The sequence below is a fragment of the Stegodyphus dumicola genome, chromosome X1, assembly GCF_044657685.1.
Source record: "Stegodyphus dumicola isolate Sdum_Otavi_A_Nest chromosome X1, ASM4465768v1".
Classification (NCBI taxonomy): Eukaryota; Metazoa; Arthropoda; class Arachnida; order Araneae; family Eresidae; genus Stegodyphus; species Stegodyphus dumicola.
In genome coordinates, this window is record NC_140780.1 from 218,324,264 (window position 1) to 218,349,142 (window position 24,879).

Consider the following 24,879-nt stretch of genomic DNA (forward strand, 5'->3'; position numbering starts at 1 on the left):
ATTATTTATTTCATTATTCAGATAAAAAATTTTGTAAACATCCAGTACTATATTGATAAAAAGGTCAAACTGAATGCTGCCAATGGTATATAACAATCGTTATTTTGTATGAAATTTTATATCCTAAATATTCTGGTAGTTCTAAGAAATAGCATACATTTTCAATTTCAGAACTAAAATATTATAATAGATACAATGATGCAAATTATAAAAACGATTAATTTGACTACTTGTATAATTCTAATGTTAAGATCCCCTTCCATCTACAAAATGCAATTAAATTAACTTTCAAACTGATGGTTCATTCGTGATATTTGAGGCATAGTTGAATACAAGAAGTGATTTATAATTTGTTAGATGTATCAGATGTACACAAATTTCTAGGTAAATAACTGGAAAAAAATTTTCAGTTAAAATTCATGCTTTGTGACATTAGGTAATTTCATGTACAATAAGAACTCTTTATTTACAAAAAAGCATTTTATCAAGTAAAATGCATTTTATTGCAGAAATTTTTGAACATAAATAAAAAGTTATTAATTTCTTTCACAAAATAACAGGAAAGTTATAACCTTCTAACATTTCTATACATTTGAATATTTCACATAAAACAATGTTTTTAGTGGATTTAAAAGAGAATTTTGTGCATCAGTGTAAATCTGTATTCTAATTTTAACATTCTTCTAATCTTCAGCTAAGATAGTTCACTGTGTATGATTTAAGAACTACATCAAAAGAACAACACACAGTAGAACTAAGCAGGACCACAGCCTGTCCAGATATTCAAAAAATCTTGATAAGTGGGCTGTCTTTTCCTCTTGGGCCAAATATATATTTATTGTTAGGTAAGTAAGGGTACCTTTCTTGTATTGCTTTCACTTCAACACAATTAAAAAATTCAATAAATATGCACATATCTATAAAACAATACATATACTTTTTTTAACAAAATTAAATAATGAAATTAATTTTTTTTTAATAAGGAACAAATTTTCATTTCAACTAAGTTAATACCATGAAGTTGAGTTTCATTCATGTAAGTCATATTCTTAAAACTAAACATATTTTTAATTTTACTACACCAAAATTAAACAAGGATATTGTTTTCTTTGTGTAAAATAAGCACATAAACTTCTACTAGCTAACATATTTTACCAATGAACTAATAAGCTAACATATTTTACCAATGAACAGTGATAAAAATATTCATAGAGGTAATAAAGAATAGTAAACCTTACATAATTACTGTTCCATTAATATGATTATAAGCTACTTATTTGCCAAATATCACAGGTCAATCAATATTTTGTAAACAGTAACTGAAATTAATTTAACAGCTTCTTAAAAATATGCATTGTATGTACTTTTTGTATTAAAATCATGCAAATAAAGTAACAAGTCCATTATCACTTAGCCTAGAAGAACGAATATGTATCTAGTGTAGTGAAGACTATTGTCCTGTAAGGCAAACCAGTATCTATTCTATTGAAATACAAGGACACATGATAGTCTTAACCGGAAAGTCTCATTCCACAAAATTTGTACTTTAATGTTAATGCATGATATTGTGCATACATCTCATTTAGTGCATATTAACCCAATAGCTCTTGATAATTTGATGTAGTAGAACAAAAATTAGCATAAGAATATCATTAAAATTAACAGAAATTATACATATAAAAAAGATAATGGAGCTCACAACACTCCAATCCCCTCAAAAAATGCATGACATTAAACCAAGTAACAAAAATCATAATTTTGAAACAATCCTGCATGTATTTTCTTTAACATCTTAATAAAATACGTTTATCAGAAAACACATATAAAGGAAACTCTATATATTTACAATAAGGCCACTATTATATAGAAATAAAAACAGAGAACTTTAAACCTAGATACAAAAAATATACTGGCATTTAAAGTATTAAGAACTCTAAAAAAGTATTAGTTTTTTTAAAAATAAAATATTTTAAAATTCAAAATAATAATACAATATACAAAATAATAATTTAAAAAATGGGGGCAGGGGCTCCCTTAAAATTCAAATGTTGTTAGGAATCAGCATAGTCATTTGGTATTAGCAATCTACTTAGTTATTAGGTTATATAGAATTAAAAAAAAAATTCATGCAAATGCATACTGAACAATATTTGTAGGATTTGTAATTTTTTATAAGTATAGAATTAAAAAATATCCTGCATTAAATTTAAAGATTTCAGCATATTTATTACAATGAAATAATATTCAGTTACTTCAAGTACAATAGACTCATGTTAACAACATATTATGTTGGTTCCGAAAAATATTCTACAGAATTAATGTTAATTACCTCTCTGGTTTATAAAATTAAGTTATACATTTTGTGTGTGTGTGTGTGTGTGTTTTTTTATGGATTTATATTCTACCTTTCTGTTTACAGTTTTTTTACAACACTTAAAATTTAAAAACAATTTCCTGGTATTGTCTGAAGGACAGGTTTTGCAGATAACAACTGCAAACTAATTTCAATGTGCAGGTCCCTCCATGGTGTAAATGGAAAATAATAATGGAAATAAATGAGGACTCCCAAAAGGATTAAAACTAAAACTGCAGTTCAAGAAATAAGTAAGAATGATAAATTTCATGTAAAATCTTTGTTCAGAAATCCAAGTTCCTGAAGATATAATTTTGCAGAATAGAGATGAGAATGCCAATGCACGGGAGAAGCTACTGCTGCTAAAATATTGATCAGTATCATACATAAGTGTAATGGGACCATCTGACAAGGTAGAAGAATCAGCAAAAGTTGTTCAGTAGGCTGTATGTAGTGAAAACACAAAATGGTGGTCTGGGCATTTATTGTCTTTTGAAGCAAATTGCTGAAATGGTTGTCAAGAACAGACTTGCCAAATTCTAAACTCAAGAGCTTCTTCATTAAGAAACCAGATTTGTTTTAAGTGAGAAAGATAGTATTTATAGTTTTGTTTTTAAGAAACATCTAATCAATACCTGAAACTGTAATCATTAAATTTTAAATGGAATTAGTATAAAAGAACTCGTATATTCAAAAAATCATTAAATTTTAAATGGAATTAGAACAAAAGATCTCATATGTTAAAAAAATATTCTCCTAATGTTTCACTGTAGGCCTGTTTTTTGCTAGTAGAAGTTTATCCAGTGTGTTTCTCTCACATTCTGCATTTCTGTGGGGAATTGTGAAGCTAGGCAACATTATTTCAAAGAGTTTGCCATATTTTAAAATTCCATCAGCTTTATCCAAACTTCTTTATTATAAATTGCAAAACTGTGATTGCAGTTTATATCTCTTGTCATAGCAATAACTTTATCTTTGAAAACTAAGATAAGTAAAACTGGAAATGCACTAAAAAAAAAAAAAAAAAAAAAAAAAAAAAAAAAATCTTACATCAGAAAAATGATGCAGATGTTAAGTTAGAAACATCTGCAACTTTAGCACATAAAATTACTTCACTAGTAATTGGAAGTTTCTGTAGTATGCAATCACATCCTCAATAAAATGAAACATATAAATAAAATTTTCAGTCTTCAATTGGAAGCTGCTACAGAATATTCAATGACGGCAAAATAAAGCATTTTCAGACATATTTACTCCCAAAACCTTATGAACTTTTTTTTTATAAAAATGGATAATCAAAGAAAATGCCTATGATTTCTGATGACTTTTTATGGTGAAAGTAATGAAATAGTAAGTTAAACTAATAAAAATCTTGAAAAATATGTTGTTGGGTTGCCCGGAATGTGATCAAAAACTGGAGTCACCTGCATGTATTGGCAAATCTGCTAGTACTTTAATTGGATGGAATTACACATTTATCTGAGCATTGTTACAAACCAAAGAAAACTGATTTTTTAGGGGGGCATTTACTAACAAATGAAGTTTAGTACAAATTGTATTTTTCGCTTTTTAATGCCATTCCAATTTATCAATTATAATGATTTGTAAGAATTATTATTAGTAGTAGTATTAATATTTGATATATGTAAGAATTATGGCAACGTATGCCCAAGAGCATCAACAATGAACAGCTAAAGCTTACATATTCATGCAGCTAACAAATTCATGTAACATCATCCAGGTCCCAGTTTGTTCATGCTACTTGACAGAGAAGCAAGTACATTCCCGAGGCAGGTTTCCTGGGCCTCAGGAGCTGCTGGTTTAAGATAGTGGAGGGCATTGGACATGTACCTGTTTACCTTTGTTAGACACCAGGTGTCCTCGCCACCTGTAATAGTTTTGTAAAATACAGAGTCTATTGTCTGATGTATAAAAGGTCTTAAATTCTAACAATTATAACACAACTGCACCTAATCAAGGCTCTGCTTTATTCAAACTGAATCTCTAACACACAGCTTTCTCACAGTTCATAAATGGCTTGCCATGCCATTATACTGAAAGCACAGCTAATCCAGTTTCTTTTACTGGTTCTCAAATGCCATCAAAGACACATTTTTGTATATTAACCTTTTGAAGACAGCCACTAATGGCACCTTGGCCATAGAGTCCTCTCTTTGAAAAGACGGGGTTTTAGTGGCCATGTCTTTTCCCCCGATTTTCCAGGCTGAAAAGTGGGGTGAAATGTCAAATTTGATGCTTTAGGGTTTTAACCACTTATCTCTTTCAAAGGTCTTCCTTTCCCGACATAGATGCACCCCTCTGAGAATCCATTAAACTACACACAAGAATCTTAGTTGCAAATAGGAGGTGATTTCTTAAAAAGGGGAAAGCATTGGGTTTAAGATTTCCCGTCCTTTGGTAGCTTTTGCTGCTACCAAAGTCCCGGCTTCAAAAGGTTAAACAGCAGGAAGAAACTACTACAGACACCATTTGTAAACTATTTAACATTTTAATTTAAACTTCAAAGCATGGCAAACTATTCATGTTAAAAAGCAGCTCAAATTATACAACCGCTTCCTTCAAACTAATGTGGTTTACCTAAATTAAATAATTCAAATAAACACTTTTTTTTTAATTACTGCACATATTTGCTGTATAATAAACGGCTATGGCATTATATTTTTCCTGAAATGAGAATTTTACTATACTGGCAAATTTTTTTTAACAAATGTTTAAAATTCTTCAAATGTATTGCATTAGCTTTTAATATATTGTATTACATTAGCCTAAAAAATGGAAAAACTTTTTTGTTCTATGCTGAGGTATTAGAAACCAGTTCAGATATTTAATAAAAAAATCACGTAAATGCAATAATTAAAAAAAAAATGACAAGGAATTTTTCTAAACACTCTCTTTTAATCATATGGTTTACACTTACAAGTTTAATAAAATTTCATTTAAATTAAATTCCTATTTATATATATTTTCTCCACTAACTACTGCAAGGAAGGAACATTCTAAAACAAGTTCAGCAGAATTGAAAGTTTCTTAGCAACATGCATTTGTAATCAGCACAATCACACATAGTTATAAAACATTAATAATATTTCTGGAAAAGAACAGATCATTTATGTTAGCATAAGCTGAAGCAAGAAAAAGTTTGCAGAAACTTGCACAACATTATAGCTAAGCTTCTAACTTTATCCTTTCTAAAATTAAGAATACATTGTTCCAGAGTTACTATATTAAAATTTGATTCACTACCTAGAGCAATATATTAATTTTGCATCTAAAAAAGATGAAAATGATGTATCATTTTTACGAAAAAATACATGGTGCTTGAAGTATATTCTAGTACTAGTTACTTCTCTTACAATGGCAAATTATCTTGTTACAATGGAAACTTGAAATTCGAAAACAAATATTTTAAGTAAAGCTAAATATGAGATAAAATACAGATATGTAATGTTTAAAAAATTTTAATAACAGTACCTTATTTTAAGTTAACTACGTTCCGATTTTCAGCACCAATTCAAGCTTTTCATCAAACAGTGAATTTCTTAGTATATTTTCGCACACCTAATATCGTAATTAATGCATATTTTGAACAGCATGATGTATCATAAGATTAAGAGTATATAAAATTCTAAAAATGGAATAATAAACGATAATGTTGCAGTATAGAATAATGACTTAAAAATCTACTAGCACACTAAAGATATATCTTTAATATGGAATAAAACTGGCATGATGCAAAATATGGAAGTTAAAAAAACATGTTTCAAAAATGATTATTGAAAATTAAAGCTTGTTTTACTTACTTTAAAGTACATAAACGCTAACTTTCACGAGGGTCCCCAAAGTTGGGATATTATAGAAAGAGAATCTTGGGCTGATAACACTTTATACTGAAACTAATGAAATTGCTCTTTAGTCGCTGAACATGTTAGTTAATTTTGATGCTCTTTTCTGTATAAAAATATAACACCTTCATTATTTTTCATGTAAGAAAAATTTCTAGTTCTTCCAGGTTTCCTCAATATAGCAGTATATATACATACACTGTTGCAAGACATACGCATACATAATATAGAGGTATGAAGGCAAACACAGAATGAGATAACTGTATAACTTCTGTACTTAACATTTTTTATCATGTTTATGGTAGTTACATAGAATGTGAAAGTAAAAATTATAATAATAAAAAAAAGGGTAACTGATATCTTAAAAATATATATGATGACATATCTTTTAGAATTATATGTGGCTAATTATATTTGCTAATTTATTTTTGCTCTTCAGAAATGGCATGCAGTTTTTCAAGTGATAAAATTTGAAAGGGGAAAAAAATACTGTACTTAAAAAATGGGTTTTTAAGTACAGTATTTAATGAATTAGGGATAATGTATGAATTTAATTTAATCAACTACATAAAATATCTTGCAGGGGGTTATTTTAATAATATGCTCACAAACTGCTTAGTTTCCAGTAGCAGCATTTTTATAAAAGATAAAAAAATGCCTAGTTCACTGATATTTGCATTAAATTAGGGATTTTTAATAACAAGATTTTTGTTTCATGAAGCAATACATATTTCAGCATATTAACAACACTTGGGCTACAATTGGCACAGAATAACCCTGCCCATTCATGAGTGAAAATAGATCTATTATAAAAAACTGAAGCAATCATTACACACTACAAAGCAATTAATTATTCAGCTATAATACACACAATATAAAACTCTACTTAAGAATGTTTTGTTGCATTATAACAATTTTCAACTTTGAAGGAATTTCATACTTTGACATTAAAGACACTTTGAAAGATTAACATAAAGGATGAAAAAATACATTTTTACATAAAATGACATTCTAAGGTTTTTTAAAATGGAAATTAATGGAATTAATTAATTTTTTAGAATGGAATTTAATACAGAAATTAATTTAGAACTGAATCCTAGAAATGAGTTATAACTGCTGAAACTTGAACAAGTCCCGGGGAAATTAATACTAGTAACAAAAATGCCACAAAATCCAATTCTTTATTTTTTACATTACTTGCCTAGTAAAATGAATTTTCTAATAAAGTTGCACTTGTACAACTTTATTAGAAATATAAGTAAGTAAAGTAATTGAAGTAAATAAAAATCAGACCTTGTACTTATATTAGGTAAAATATTTACTATAACATACAACACATAATTTAATTACTTGACAGTATTGACATTCTACACTTATGTGGAAAAATAATAATTGATGTTTTCAGTAGTCAAAATGTATATTTATTTAGGTTTCATATCAAATAACTGCATTTCTGAACTCAAAATTAGAAGGGAAGAACCGGATTTAAAAGTTTAATATAAATAAAATTTCAAATTTTGCTAAATTCAGATATCGAAGCCATGCTATTTGTGTACTGAGTGAGGCATTTGACTGAGATAAAAAGTGTTCAAGAAGACAAAAATGAATAAAATTAATTATTAATGTGAAAGGTGATAAAAATATTTAGAAAATATGAACTGCAGATTTGTCTCAAATGTTAAAATCTTATCGCCATGACTCTACTGTAGTTGGGTAGCTACATTTGCAGTTTAAGTGTCCCGAAAAATAAAAAAAATCAGTAGCTCATGTTACAAAATGTGTCTCAAGCAATAAGATACAATAGAGAAGTAGCTGGTTAATTGATTAAGGCCAAATATAAGAAAGATAGCTGCATAAGGGAAGAATGTTTGCATAAGGGAAGAATGTCAATGTGAAGGGCTTTCTAAAGGAAACTTGCTTGTATTTGTTCTATATGGAAAAAATCATACAAATATTTCTGCGATCATAATGAAGCCCAAATGTGTCTGATACAGGTGTCATGCTTTCTTAGTAACCTGCAATTTCAATTCTTTCCTTCTAACCTATTTATATAAGTTTTGCATATTTTTTAAAAACAGTTTCAACATTAGGAATGCAGCACTTTGGGAAATATAAAATATGTTTAGATGGTCTCTGTATGTTCTATTAATAAAATGCTTATGTGATTAATGATTCTTCATCGAGTAAAACAGTTCCTGTTATCTAGTAACAGAAACTATTCATTACTAATATTTAAGTGAAGTCTGAATGCAACAGTGCAAAAATTTAGGTATTCAACTTATTAAAGCATAATGGATGTTTTGTTCTAGAGCAGTGGTTGTCACCCTTTTCTGCCCCATGCACCCCTTTCATCACTGCTAGATGACCAGCCTTCCTTTTCAATACTTGAAAAACACATACACATTTACTTTAGATTATTTTTTAATGCATTTTGCAAATTAAACAAGAAAACATTTAGAAAATGGTGATAATTACCAAAACTTGAATAAAAGTAGTTTTTTATTTTCATAAACTAAATACTTAACAGGTAAATAAAAGACTTATAAGGTATTTCTCCCACCTTCTTAAGGAGCCTTCATGGTGCAGGGGCCTTGTATGCTCAGCGCGTAATCGACAGGTTCGTGGTTCGATTCCTGGCGAAGGCGTTGCTAATTTTTCATTTCTTCTGCTTCCAAAAAATACCTAATGTCTCTAGGTTGACTGCATCCCCCCTAGTTCAGAACCCCTGCTCTAAAGGGATCATATTAAATGGTAAATTTATAGTTACAGCACATTTCTACCCAGTGGGCGGAAATTGTTTTCACAAATTTTTCTACTTTTTTTTTTTTTGAGAAACCTTACAATGAGAAATATATATCTAGGTTTGGTTTATTTGATTACAGCAAATCACTGGAGTGCTAGCTGTCTAAGGGGGAGGCATGCCTTTGTGAGAGCCTTTGTAAGGAAAATTGCCTTATACACATTACACACAGGGAAAACCAACTTTATGAGAAAGCCCTATTATTCATTTTGTTGACACTGGCCCGCTTTACTGGATAAAAAATTTTAAAACATTTGGAAAAATTGTATACCCTCCTTGCTTTAAATAACAGTAAACAGAATAAATCATATTTGTGCAAAAACAGGCCATGTAAAACAGCTGTCTGAATGTGAACTAGCTGGTGGTGTTCAGTAAAATTCAAGAAACTCGCATCAGCAGTGTTAGCAAGAACAATTCAGGACAGAGTGACCAATACTAAACATTATTTTCTTTCTGCTATGCTGTAGAACATAAAAAAAAAGCAGATTTAGAGCAAAATTACTGACACTGGCAATGCTGCCTATCAGATGGCAACACCATACAATCTCCATTTCTCCTATAACGAACACCTCGTTAACAAGCTTCACTCTTTGACCATTATAATCCATGGAATTCATGCTTCGATTTTCACATTCATTTGGCACTACCTAAAATGGCGGAAACAGCATGTTAAAGATAAGAAATGACAGTTTCAGTCCAAGTGGCAGGATTTTTTGTTGAACATAATGGAAAACCAGTGTGTTATCTGTTCTCAAGGTGTTTCGAAGGAGTATAATGTGAGTAGGCATTATACTAGCTTGCATAAATCAAAATATGACCAATACCAGGAGTTGTGCATTTAATGATTTGAAGCTGAAATTACCTAGGCATATCTTTCAGCAACCATCAAACACCGCTGGTTTGAAGGCATCTTATGAAGCAGGTTTAGAGATAGCTAAAAGTAAAGTCTTTTAGGGATGGTGAGCCCATTACAAGATGTGCTGTAAAAATGGCATCTTTATTTGGAAATAATAAAATAGCTTAAAATTTTGAAACATTGTCCTCAGCTTATCAAACAGTAAGTAGGAAAATTAATGAAATGGGTAGTGAAGTTTCAGATACGTTCAACGGCAATTTAGGAAAATGTTTATTTCACTGTCTGGCTCTGGTTAAGAGCACTAGTATAGCTGATATCAATCAGCTCCTTATCTTTAAGAAAACAATAAATGACGAATTTGAAATTCACAAAGAACTGTGGAATTAAAATCATTGAAAACTAGCATTAACTGTATTCACATATTCAATGCATTGGATAATGTTATTTCTAAATATGAAGCTTTGGGAAGTGCTCTAGCATTACAACAGTTGGAGCTAAAGCAATGGTTTGTCGCAGAACTGGGTTAGCAGGCCTGTGTAAATATAAGGCATATACTGTTTGTTTTTTGACTGCATTATCCACTAGGAGGCTGTCTGTAAAAAAATTATATGGTTCAGTAAGACAATGAAAACTAAATACTGTAAATTTAATAAGGGGAGGCAATAAAGCCCAGAGACACAGAACATTTATTGCATTCCTGGATAATTTGGAATTTGAGTAAGGTGACATTTTATCAAGTGTTAAGCATGCAGCCTAAGTGCTGGAAATCACCTACAATTTTTTTTGGGGGGGGGATAAATTCTTGCTTTTTTCAAAAAAAGAAAAAATGGAAGAAATCCAGTTTTTAAATAATCTTGCCTTCCTGACAGATTTAACATCCCATCTAAATGCTTTAAACCTGAAATTACATGGCAGAAAACAAAATATATCCCAGATTTATGGATTTATTGGGGGCTTCTGCAAAAAACTTGATGTAATGCATATTGCAGTGAAGGCAAATACACTTCCTAACTTATCAGCAGTTGAAAAAAGAAAATGACATAAATTTTAATATATTTCATAAAATAATAATTGATATCAAGAAAGAACTCCAGGATTTTGACTCCCTAAATCCCAAACTTGCACTGTTAAACAATCCCATGGAAATTGAAATGAGCTGCGACCTTCAAATGGAAATTTGTGACCTTCAGGCAGATCCACTCCAGCAGACTAAAAAGTGTGATGTCCCTGAACATTTCTGGAAAATGGTTTCTAAAAAAACTCATTAAATTCTCTTTGCAAATGTTACTGCTGTTTGACAATATATGTGCATGTGAAAATGCTGTTTCTTCTCTCAAACAAATTAAATAAAAAAAAAGAGAGAGAGAGAAATCACACTGAAAGTGCCTTACCAGAATAGGGCCCGAGATTTTGCCTTATTGATGTTACAGTGAGAATTTTCTTTCTTTAATGTCTCTGGTTCCCATTTTTGTTTACTAAAATTTGATTGCTTCTTGGGTAACTAAAGATTGGACCGCACTGCTGTATGATAGTATCTACTAAAAGCACAGCTTTGTTTTCACTGTTTTGTTGCTTCTTGATCATAAGGCTAAAATTAAAATCCTTTACTTTCATAATTATGACAAACATAAATCGTAAATGTACAAAACAGCTTACAGTACTTATTATTTTTAATATTCTATTGTACGCAATTTGTCAACTAAATTTTGCCAGAGTTATTTATAATATATATAGTTTGCTTTATATACAGCACTTGATATGACTTGCATTAAAACTTGGGCTATGACTTGGGCATTAAAACCATGAATATAGGAGCTATTACATTAAGCTTGTCAAAGCTAAAAATGCAGAAATGTTATGAAGCTAAGGTTTAAATTAATGCCGAGAATAAAACAGATCCTTGCTATTACTTACGCAGTGAAAAACAGGGAATTTGTTAAGTTCTGAAAAGTGCTCTTATTGTAAAGTATGTGCCTACTGTTAGATGCTGAAGAAATAATTTTAAACTATAATGTGTGGTTTTTAGCTTTTGATTTCATATGCAGATGCAACAGATCTACCACTTCAGTAATGGCCTTTGTATAGACAAGAATAAAAAATTAAATTTAAAAAAGAGGGGAAAAAGAAAAAAGCTGAGCTTAAGTGTTTAAGATTTTTTGAAATTCTGCTGTACAGAACATATATTATCATATTTTAACATCCTAATCACAAGAGCTCAGTATCCTTTCCATAGAGAATAAATATGCTAGCACAATTCATACTGGATAATGCTTACAACTGTACAACAGCTTTTGGGCAATATTGTTGCTTTAGAAAATATTTGTTGCATTGAAAAGTAATTTCTGAAATTATTTTAAGAGATTTACTTTCTAATTCTTGCATGGTTAAAGGCATAGTTGTACATAACTATTTATATATAACAAACAAATATAAAGGCATTTCTCAATAGATGTATGAAAGTAAATATTTTACCTTTTCTTAGAATATGAATCAAACCCTCTTCATTTGTCACAATGCAAGCCAAATAATACAATTACCGATATTTTCCATTGATCAATATCAAAGATATTGCTTTTAATGTGATAGGACTCAAAATGAGTTATATCTGATCATTTTAAGCCATATTGCCGTTTTCTACGTGAACTACACAGAATGTAAAATTATTATTGTTCCATACTTGCTAAACAAATTGAAAACTTTAAAGCTAGAATATGAATATCACATTAAAATGACTAGCATTTCACTACAAGCACTTACTAAATTAATAATATAAAAACTGTTGCAAAATGTTTCTGGCAGCAGATTTACAACTTAAATTGAAAGCTATGCAGTCAAAAGCATGTGTGAATCCTTGTAACAGGAAGTTACAACAAATAAAGAGTTATGCAGTAAATACTAAAATGCACAAAAGCTTTCATAAAAAAACTAGGAAAAATGACTTGTTTGCTTGCACATATTTCAAATACAATAAAACCTCCCAAGATGATGAAGTCCAGTTTCAGATAATCTTGGTCTTCTCAGGAGGTCCTAGCAATGGTGATGTTCACTACAGAAGTTTTAGCTGCCTAAAATATTGGTCATTTTCAGAGGAAATCATCATGAGAGGTTTCAATGGATTTAATGTACGAGAAAAATGCATTAACCAGTTAAGTGGTAAAGTAAGTATATACAGTACAAAGTACATAATCCGGAGGTCCATTATCCAGAATGATCTATAATCCGGACCTCAAAGCCACAAAATTTTTTTTTGTATGCTTTACGCATGCGTGTTTAATGTATAACGGACGGCATAAGTTAGACTAAAATTATCTTTACTGATTCAGGCATTTCAGTTAATGTTGCAGATTTCGCTGTTCCTTAATCTTCTAATTGGATCCGGCTTATTATTTTTTGCAGACTGTTAGAGGAATTTTATAAAAATTAAGCTTGAACTTTCGATTATGTCAAAAAGAGTTTCCAATTCTGGAGCTGCCAAAGGATCTACAAAGCGAAAGCACGTTTCGATGTCCATCAAACAGAAAGTGGAATTGCTGCAAAAAATGGATAAAGGCATATTCGAGTGTGACATTGGAAAGTCAACTGTACATGACATAAGAAAAAAAGAAAAAGGAACTTTTTGAATTTTTTGTAGAAGTAACTTAAACAACTTACATTGAAAGAAATGTTTAATGAAGTAAACAAATAAATATTACGCTTTTTTTTGTAAATTTTGACACCTTTTAGATCATAATTGTTCTTTATTTCATAAATTATGGTTTCATATTTTTAATTGTATAATTTCTGCATGCCATCTTACCAGATTTAAATTGATGATCTATAATCCGGAAAACCCCTAATCTGAAATTGCCGAAGTTCTGACGACTCTAGATTACGAATTTTGTATTGTACCTTTTAAACTACAACCCAGGTGGCTGCAATATGCAAGAACTTTGGCAGCCCCTTTTTTCCCCTTGTTCAATGTATAGATGGATGAATTCACTGCCCTGGTCTCCACAGTTTGTTCTTTTACTGCTTTTGCATGTTGAAGATGTAAAGACTCCCACATGATGGGCAAAGAAATGCTATTAAATAACCATGAATTACATTTAAAATGCTATTTCCACATATTAAAAGAACATCTGTTACAGATGTAATACATAATAAGTCATCCTACTCCTCTATGGCAGTCTTTAACCCTTTCGAGACGACATACCTTTGTTTAAGATGCCCCCTTGGGATGGATGGGAGTCGAAAAGAGTTGGATGCCTCCTACAAGGATGGGGGTTTTGTGTTCCTAAGCCTAACTTTAGGAGGAAAACACACACACACACACACACACAAAGAGTTTAAGTCCTAACTTCGTAATTTATTGTACTATTTTAGATTATTACTTAACCCATTAGCCGCTGAAGTTGCGTTGACGCAACAGTCAAAATAAATGCATATATAAATATAACTGACTATGATATTTTATACCAGCAGATAATTTTGTGTAGGGAATATTATGAAGATTATTTCTGTAAAAAAATATTTGCCTTCAACAATCATTTTGTTTATAATAATTAATCTCATACTTTAAGCAAAATTTCCTGAAAATATTTAACGAAAGAATCGCCGTCTTTATGAATGATCTATTTTTAGTCAAGGTCACCATTTATCAGAACATTACATCAGTCAGATGTTTATATTTGTGTTGGGAAGGAAGGGAAAACAGGTGTTGCGCTGATGTAACATGAGCAGGAAATAGGTAGTCAATCTCCTTTTTCACTCATTCCTTTCGATGTTCTGGTTATTTAAAAATGCCTAGAACGAGGTATCTTACATTAGAAGAAGCCCTTCAAAGATTTTTTGATGAAGAAACATGGTGATAATGTTAATTATCATCATCATCAATAATATATATTATTAACATTATATTGTTTTTGATCCCCCCAAAATTGCAGAAGCTAGTGACGAAGAAGAAAGGAATGGCAATGTTTTAAATAATGATATTTTACCAAATGATACTGCTGGGGAAGTTGAAATTCGTGTAAGAAGTAAGTTTCAGCCTTCTAAAAGCAGTTATAGTCATACTAAAAAGATTAAAAAGCAGAAGACTGAGATCTTGAAGTGGATAAAAAAGGAACTGTTAGTTATGACTCAGGAAGAACATGAAGAGAGATAGAAGAGAAATTATAAAAGACAAAATACAAGGTAAAACTAGTGCACAGATTTTCAATTTTCTTTTTGGTTTAGACATTTACTCTCTTCTCATTGAACAGACATATATATACGCTCAGGAAAAAAAAAAAAAAAAAAAAAAAAAAAAAAAAAAAAAAACAGAATTTATTGCATTTGAAGCCTATATGAGAATATTTATTGAAATATTGCTTACAAGATATCATTCTTTACCTCAAGAAAAAATGTATTGGTCTTTTGATAAGGACATTTCTGTTTCTGTTGTACGAGAACGATATCACATTTGCAGTACAGGAATATGAAACAGAATTTGCATTTGACAATAGTTAAATTGACAGTACTGATAAATTATATGAGGTGAGACCATATCTAAACTTACTAAATATCACCACTTTTTTTACTGCTGGAAATATAAAGTCTCTTTAGATTTCAGATGCGAGAATGCATTATTCCTTTTGCAGACTCCTATTGAGAGTGTAGAATTAGCTAGAAATAGATCCGCAACAGGAAGACCTAGTAAATTCAGCATTCAAAAACCATTGTATAGAGATGGTAGATATTTTATCGTAAAGTCTGTTGATAACAAAAGACTTTGTTGTAAAGAGTACCATAGCCAGACTGTTTATAGATGCAAAGTATGTAATGTAGCTTTACATCATGATTGTAATCAAGCTTTTCAAGCTTGAATCTTTCAATTGAAATAATCTGTATTTGTAAAAGAAATACAATGCATATTTTAATATTAAATTAATTACAAGTAAAGTGATTTGTAGATTTCTAAAATGTTATACAGATAAAAAGTAATCCTGCACTCCACTAGAAAGAAACATCACACGAGTACAATCCTACTCACTAAACATCCGTAGTCTTATTCCGCTGACGTTGCGCAAACGCAACACTCACTTTTTCTACAGGTAAGAGCATTTTTTTTTTTATTTTCAATGTAAATTTATGTTATAAATGCTTAATTTAATACTTGTTACTATTTTCATGAGAAAAGAAGCATTCCTTGTAGTTTTGGCGGTTAATGGGTTAAGCTATCATATCTGTTAACATTAGCATTTAATAATCGTGCTTTACTTTACACGAAAATATATAAAACAAATTGCTTTCTTTGAAAAATCATTTCTGGAAGTGTTATTCAAACTACTCCAAAGTTTTAATTGACCAAAATATATTAATACACTTTAAAATTAATACAAAAATACAAGAAGGACTATTTACAAGAAGTAGAAAGAAAATCTTTCATCTTTCACGGGAAGTGAAAGGCAGCACTCCAACTGACAAAATGTCCGCATGAGAATCACTAGAAGTATCGCTAACTCTTTAGAAAATGAATTATCTCTCTCATCCATGTCATTTAATGGATCCTTACCATGTGTATATATCCTTCCCCTGATAAACAACGCTTTAATAAACTGAAGTCAAGGCTTTCCGAAATAAAAAGGGAAGTGAGCAAAATATAAGAGATAAAAGCAACATAAAGCGTAATAGAATCCCATATAGTAACCATAAAAGACCATACATAATAACAAAAAAGAATAAGATTTGAAAAGATACCAGAGACATGATTGTTTATATCATGTGGCCAGTTGAAAAGACGATGCTTCCTTCCCCGCAACACCTGACACCAATATTTTGCAGAATGTGATCAAATTGAAGGTTAGCATCCTAAAACTATATTCAGTTCCAAAGTAATGGACACAGGATGCTACCTCTAGGTATTTAAAACATGTTTCAGCTTAAAATTGCATATATGCATCAACTGTCTCTTATGTACGTACTCCAGTGATGCATGGTTGGGATGCCTGGCTGCACGAGACGTTGGTAGATAATGTGTATATAGGATGCCCATCCGGAAAGGGTTAATACTCTAAGAAGTCAAGAGTTCTTAGTTTTTTAACAGCCCTGTAACTAAAGCATTCTCATACTAATACATGTTAGTGCTATAAATATCACTCGTATGTATGCTAAGAGATATGATATGTGTGAGGGCACAATGCATAGAGATTCCTGAATTTAAATGTCTAACATTCCTCTAGTCTACATATAATTTTACATTTCTTAATACAAAAGATCCAAGGTATCAGTAATGTGCAATATAAATATTTATTAAACGATTTTGAGACATACTGAAAAAAAGTTAAAATACTGAAAAACATAAAATCTGACTTACAACTACAGGATGCTTTTATGACAGGAACTACAAAATTTTCTTAAAAATGAGGTATTGTAATTCGAGATGTCACTTGTTCATAGAATTGAATTATTGCACTAAATATATGAAAAAGATCGAACCGCCACAATCAGATTAGCAGCAAAGAAGAAATACAGTTAACAGTCAGTTTTACTGGAAAAAATATTGCATAAATGAACAATAAAAGCTAGTTCTCAAGAAATTTTAGGTACTAAGACACTGAAATAAAAATTACATTTCATTATTTTATACAAAGAAATCAATATAAGTATACAGTGTGTCCATAAAATCCTAATGTGGCTATTATTTTCACAACTGATTGTTACAGATTATAAAATTAAGTTACAAAATTCATAATAATGCAAATTTTTCACATTTTTAAATGCAAACAAAAAAAAAAAAATAAAAAAATCAAGGAAAAATTTTAAAATCTAACTTTTTACACAACTGATCATCTCTCGTTATATTATTAAGTTTTACAGAAATAAAACAAAATGTTTGATATCCATATGATAGAAATTAGCTGAGATATTTAATTGAAGATTTTGGATGCTATTTTTCATGTGCCTTGAGAGCTTTTCAAAATTAGGATATTTCCGGGCATTTCCCACCTCTAATGTCATCCAATGATATTTTTTTTTGTGGTTTACTAGTGAATAACTTCTTTTTTATTTCATAATTTTGTTACATATCATATGTCAAAAGGATTTCCACACAGGAAATTTCTAAGCTTTCAAATGCTAAAACTACATTATTAATATTCGCATGCAGTTTTATTACTTTTGAAACATAATCAACTCCCTAAAATAATTAAACTAGAAAAAATTTTCATTTTTAATTAATGTTTCTGATATTATGAGATGGTTATCTGGAAACCTGTTACTGCTTTTTAGATTCCGTAAGAACTCCTTTTTTCGAGCGGATTATACTGATCAAAACTTTTCATGCCAATTTGCATAGCTCTACCACTGGCTGAAGGGTTCAGACTGTCAAATGTTGGCAATTTGATGCTAGGAGCATAGGCTGGTTGCATGACAGGCTTTTTGCAATGTGTATCCTAAATGATGATACAGAAAGTCCTCCAAAAGTCATGTTCCCTAAGCATATAGCTCGCATGTGCTTAGCCATATTCAAATACACAAAAAGTGAACTAGGCAATATTGAAAGCAATGCTTGTCATTTAATTTACTGCCATGAGAAAACTTTTCCTGAACTGATATTTCATTTTTAGAAATGTACAAATGTAAACGTACTGTTCTTCAATTTGTGTCCTACCCTTGAATATATGAAACATTAAGTCAATTTTTTTGTGGTATGGGAGCCAATTGTTTTGTGCTTTATTTTTAGTTTATTATTGACAATGAAATTTATTAAATACAGAGACCAAGGAAATACACTCACGAGCCAAAACATTATGACCATTGCCACATTTTTCAATGAACTCATCTGGATGACGTGGAGGGCAAGTGATTAAGTGGTAATGGTTTTTGACTACTACTGGAGAAGGTGAGGAATCATTCTTGTGCTTACTTTTGCGAGCAATGGGAAAGGCTGTTGATCTAAGCGAATTTGACAGAGGGCAAATTGTAATGGCCCGATTACCCAAAATGAGTTACTCCGAAATTTCGCGACTGGCAAGTTGTTCAAGAGCTGCCGTTGTTAGTATTTATGGAAAGAGGAGCAGTAGATGGCAAGGAGTTCGACGTCAGGGCGTCCTCAAAGAAAAAGGACGTCGGAGACTATCCTGCTTGGTACAGTAAAATCGGTGCCAGACAGTCGCTCAGCTGACAGTCAAATACGATGGAGACCCAAGAGCAGATGCTTCGGAACATACAGTTCAGCGGACACTGTTGGATATGAGACTACACAGCAGATATCCCGATCGTATACTTCTGTTGACTGTCATTGTCAAATACGCCTACAATGGTCCCGGGAATATCGAGACTGGATCATGCATACGTCGAAGACAGTTCCTCGGTCGCATGAATCACGATTTCTCATTCATCACGTCGATGGTCGTGTCAGGGTACGCTTCTTCCATGTGAACTGTTATTGTTGTCCCTTCTGTAAGCAGGTCATACACAGGCTGGTGGTGGCAGTATTATGTTTTGTGGCCGTTCTCATGAATGGCTGTGGGACCCTGAGTTATGGTAGAACAGACCATGAAAGCTGCGGACTATCTCTACTTGATTGCTGATCAGTTGAACACTCACATCTGTCTTCCCAACTGGAAATGGGATCTTCCAGCAGGACAACGACCTATGTCACAAGGCTTGAATTGTGTTGGAGTGGTTCAAGGAACATAAGGATAAATTCCAGTTAATGTCCTGGCCACCTAACTCGGCCTTACTGACAGAGTACATTTCTGATGTCATGAAGCAGCAGCTCAGAGCTTAAACACCACCATGCCGAAGTATCTTGACTTTCCATGACAGCTGCTTAGAGATTTGGTACAACCTGTCTCCAGTCATCTACAAAGAACTTGTGGCATCCATGCCAAGGCAAGTTGCAGCTGTCTCGATGGCCAAAAATCGTGCAATGCATTATAGAGTAGGTGGTCATAATGTCTTGGCTCTTCAGTGTATATAAAAAGTTAGGTTTTGCAGTTTAAACAAAACTTATTTTAAAATAGCAAAATAAATTTTTGTAGCTCAAAGTTTGTCGTCTACATTCAACGGTTGGAAAAATAAAAGCTACGTAAGGAATTTTGTGGATACAATGTATAATAAAAATATACTTAATCAAATAAAATATGCATCTATATGGCACGAAATGATAAGTGCAGGATGTATTAAAAAATATATCTTGAGAAAAGTGTTCAGAATATATCTTAGAATATACAGTATTTTTCTGAACATCAGTAATACCTGCTTTTAGTCCTTAATGCATTAAAAGGCATTGCAGATTCGATTAAACTGCTCCCCTTTTCTTTAACTCATGTAGATTACTGGAAATGATACTTAGACAAACTTTCAATTACAAATTTTAAAAAAGGTTACAAAACATTATATAAAACAAGGAGGAAATTCTCAAAAGTATATACATAAATATTTAATTTAATACTACATTATAAGACAGGGATACAGCCATACGAAAAGCATGCAACAATATATTATTATGCTAGAATTTTAGCTTCAGAAAACACAGATAACTGAATGTTAATCGGTGATGCTCCTTTTAAAAACATACCAATATGATTTTATTACCATATATGCATGCTGCCTTTTATTTGAAAGTTCAACAATGGTACAGGAAATAAGTTTCTCAGACAGAATTTAAACCACTTAACTGGCTAAGTACTTTTACTTACTTAAAGAATAATCTTACATGATTCAAATTCCATGCACATTGAATAATTAAAAAAGGAAGGAAAAAAAAACTTACACACTACAGCTAAAACTAACACAGATATCTGAATAAATCAAATAAGATTTACATTTTAGAGAATTACAAATGAATTATGCTTTAAAATATCCAGATTTTTCAAGATCTATTGACAAATTTTAACAGAAAAATCAGACTTAGGAATTATATTCTGGACAATATCTTACAGCATGTACAGATACATATTATCAAGATTGGAATAATAATATTCTGCAATCAAAGAAAAAAATTAATAATTTACATGTAATATTTTATATCATCAAATTTTTATAGATCTTATTTTGTTCACAGCAGAATATACATTCAGCATTAAAGTTATAAGCCACATAAAACACTTTTTTGTTCACATGAGCCTTTCACTGCTGCTTATCTACCACTTTTAAAATGAGAAAAATGGATTTAAGTTTTTTAACAGAACTGTGCAAAATAATGCCATGTTGTGACACTCAGAAAAACGCATGATTAAAATCAGCTGCCTACATTTTCTTACTTGCTAATAAATACCCACACATATGAATGCTTTCTAAAAATTTTACATACATAAGAAAACTGCATACTAGAATATTTAAGGCAGATTTTTGTCATTGTTATTCCTAGTACTTTTTAATCATATAAGAAATAACATACTTATTTAGAATAAATGAAAAAAATATATATTCACACACTTCCAATATAATACCATCCAATATGCAACTTTCTTACAAATATATATGGAAGTTATTCCTATTAAAGAATTAATTCTACACATCTTTTAAAATACACAAATTTAAAACTATTTACACCACCTTAAAAGAGATACAAGTTAGTCTGAGATTGAGCAGGCTCATTTTTGTAAAATGTTCACTTTTCCAAAGAGCAAGTCACTAAAAGGCTTTAAATTAAAGCTCTAGCATAAGTTTAATTACATTTTTTTCTGGTTCAAATGTTACTATGATTGCTTGCATAATTAATATCACCATGTTATTTAGGCATGCTGTACATGGAATATTTATCACAAAATAAATATGCAATCTACACACTTAAATTATCAAGTGCTGTTACACTGACATTTAAGTATCCTTACTGCCATGCTAAATTTTGACAATGTACAGTCCCCCCCCCTTGCAAATATAACAAATATAGTTTTTAAGTCAAAGTAAAAAAATAAATATTGCATAAACTATGAATTTTTCAACAAGGGCATTTACAAAAATCTCCATACTTTTTACATATTTCAATTACTGATTGACAATTTGCAACAAGCAATTGCAGTTATTTACCAAATACACTTCCTTTTTAATTGGCTAATATGACAAAGAAAATAGGAATTTTGAGGTGATTTGGAGAAAAGAAAGTAATCAATTTGTGCCAATGCAGAAACATTCACTGACAAAGGTATAATATACATATGATTCCCAGGTATAAGAGCTTTAAAATATACTTTATGCCTCTCTAAACAGTACATATCATTTAGCAATACAGTGATGGCTGAATCTATTGCCAGTCAACATGAGTAGCAATGCATTACAGAAGGTGATGGATAAACACTTCTGTTTTTAAGTTTCTGTTTATTAGGCAATCAGAATGAGAGAAAACATTAAAAACAAACAAAATGAAGACAGAACAGACACTTGCAGGATTCCTGAAGGTTTCTTTGTTTCCAAAGAAGAGCTGAGCACAATATTTCATAAAACAAATAAATAAAAGAGATGAAAGTAAAGAGACTGTGGACTGTTACTAGTGAAAATTACAAGAAATTAATGTTTAAAACAAGTTAACAGCCAATGACAAGATATTTACAACACAGTTTAATATTTTCTCAGACATATCTGCATCAGAAATAGGTAAAAGCATAAAAATTGTGCATAATTCAACCAAATTTTTTATAAAGTAGACAGCCATGAAGAAAGGCCAATCATGAGCACTATGACATTTTTAAGTCCATTTATATACCAGTTGTGCACCATTAAAATCTGTATCTAAGACACTGAAAATTATCACTTCAAAAAAATGAATTGAGAAATAAAAATACATAATAGAACTGTTCAAGAGAAGGAACTGAAATATTTTTAAGGAAATGAAATAAATGTACTTAAGAACATACAATTTTTTCCAACAAAAATGAAGCTACAAGAGATACTTAACATCCATTATAAAAATTCTAAATAGGTTGACATGCTGTTTCATTCACAGAATGAGTAGTGAAGATACTCAATTAATTTAAAAATACATTTGCAATAACATTTAAAAATTGAACATATTTTTTCCATTTTTGCAAGATGGATCTCATTAACTTTTTAAATTAGTATAACAATTCATATTATGTGTGCTAAGTACAAAAATTATGCATCTAAAAAGTATTCAAAGTATTTGTGATGATTTACATCTTTTCTCTTTTTCTAAATATTTTTACATTATAATGCAAATCTTCATTTCAGAGATAAATCACAAAATGCATGCACAGTTGATTCCATAATTTACTTCTTATCAATATGCAAGAAAGTAAGGCAAACAATAAAATGTTGAAATAATAGGGGAAAAATTTAGTTTTATTATAAAATTAATAAACACCTCATAAAATAAGATATCAGATGATGAGCAAAAGACAAATATCAGGTGATATCATACAGGTGATGCAGTTATGTGTTAAATGGACATTATATAGGTAAAAAATATATTTGCATGAAAATATATTACAGAAAATCAAAATACCTTAAAAAGATTTTTAGAACTTTTTAGGTAGAAAAATGGACTAGCAACACTTTTTAATGCTTTCAAAATTATCTTGTGCTGTTGCAGAACAGGTACAACTTTTCTGAAATTAGACAGAAAGCATTCATATGAAATTTTAAATATTTAATTTTTTGGTCCAGGTACCTTTTAATAAATAATATAAATCAACCTCTTATCATAATTTGCAATTCAACATGCAGCAAAGACATCAAAACTGTATTCCATATTGGTTTTTTCCCCTCCAAAACATAAAAGGAATGAATTAAATATAAAAAATAAACACATAAAAACTTTAAAACAGATCAACAAATCTCAACTTAAATAATTCTTAATTATGCATTACTGACAATAATTATTCAAGCAGAAAATAAAAGAATTAGATGTGCATTTTCTTACATTAACTTTACATGCTAAAAATTAAATATACTACCAAAAAAAATATTACACTATATAATATCAGCATTCACTACATAATTATTGCTTTCAACACACATAAAAACTATAATCAATTAATGCTTACTACTAGAATAGAGAACTTCCAGCAGATTGTCAAAATGACTAAGGTGATTAGGAAGAAATTTTCCATTTTTCAAAAGTACTTTTAAAACATGAGGACCATTACCAATAGTTTTTAAGTTCTAAGATGCTCAATATACCTTTGTAAGAAAAATCCAAAACACTTAGAAATAGTTTGATACAGAACAAAACATTAAAATAAAGACATCTAAAAGCAAAACAATATGGCAATAAAAACCAAACATAAAAAAAATTGTCAAAAAAGCATAAAAAGTATATTTTATATAAAAACTTAAAATAGTTACATAAAAATAACAGACTTCACAAAAAATGAATAGATCACACTTTTTACAATGACTAGAAATTTAACAAATAAACAATCTCTAGCTTGTTCTTCAGGTTATCTTGTGAAAATTTTCATAGAAATTTTACAAAGCATTAAATTCAAGGCCTACTTTGTAATTAAATTAGAACAAAATGCAACGACATTTCTTAACACATGAATAAAGCTTAAATATTTAAATATAATTTCCACAAACAAAAAATACATGAACAAAATGTTGGAACTTAATCTTGACTTTAAATAGATTAAACAGTTCTTCTGTAAAACATTTCACCATTAATCTTGAAGAAATATCCAAAATCAAGAGTGGATATATCAGGATAAAAGCACCAGATCTCAATTAACAATGAAAATCACAAAATGTACCAAGAGCTATCACATGATGCAGTATCCTAATTGTTAAAAATATGCTCCTAAGAATATTCGTAGAATGTTTATAGTATGTAACATAAGTAGTGTTCAGGTGAAAAATTCTATATACAATTTTACAGCATAAATTACAAGTTAAACTAGAATTTTCTTTTAGTCATGCTTTTTTGTCATGCTTTGACAATTGGGTGAACTGTGCATTAATGGAAGGCAAATGATTATTTCTTCATCAGGCAAATCCCAAATTATTGTAGCATGAAAGGCCATATTAGCAAAACATATGAGATATTCACATAAGGCAAACCAGCTGAATGCTGAAAAGTTGAAAA

At 30.3% G+C, this 24,879-nt stretch overlaps 1 protein-coding gene across 3 annotated transcripts in view; it reads right to left on the reverse strand.

Annotated features, from left to right (window-relative positions):
• Positions 1-461: 461 nt before the first annotated feature.
• Positions 462-24,879, reverse strand: part of LOC118195929 (post-GPI attachment to proteins factor 2-like) — an 87,194-nt gene continuing 62,776 nt past the window's right edge. The window contains exons 7-9 of one of the 3 annotated variants that reach the window (XM_085808499.1): positions 6,175-24,864; positions 4,056-4,241; positions 462-878 (exon numbers count right to left, since the gene is read on the reverse strand). In XM_085808499.1, the coding sequence (XP_085664625.1) occupies positions 24,704-24,864 (161 nt within the window). In that variant the 3' untranslated portion in view covers positions 462-878; positions 4,056-4,241; positions 6,175-24,703. Of the gene's footprint in view, positions 879-4,055; positions 24,865-24,879 lie in introns of all 3 variants that reach the window. The other 2 variants (XM_085808500.1, XM_085808498.1) reach the window with 2 other exon arrangements.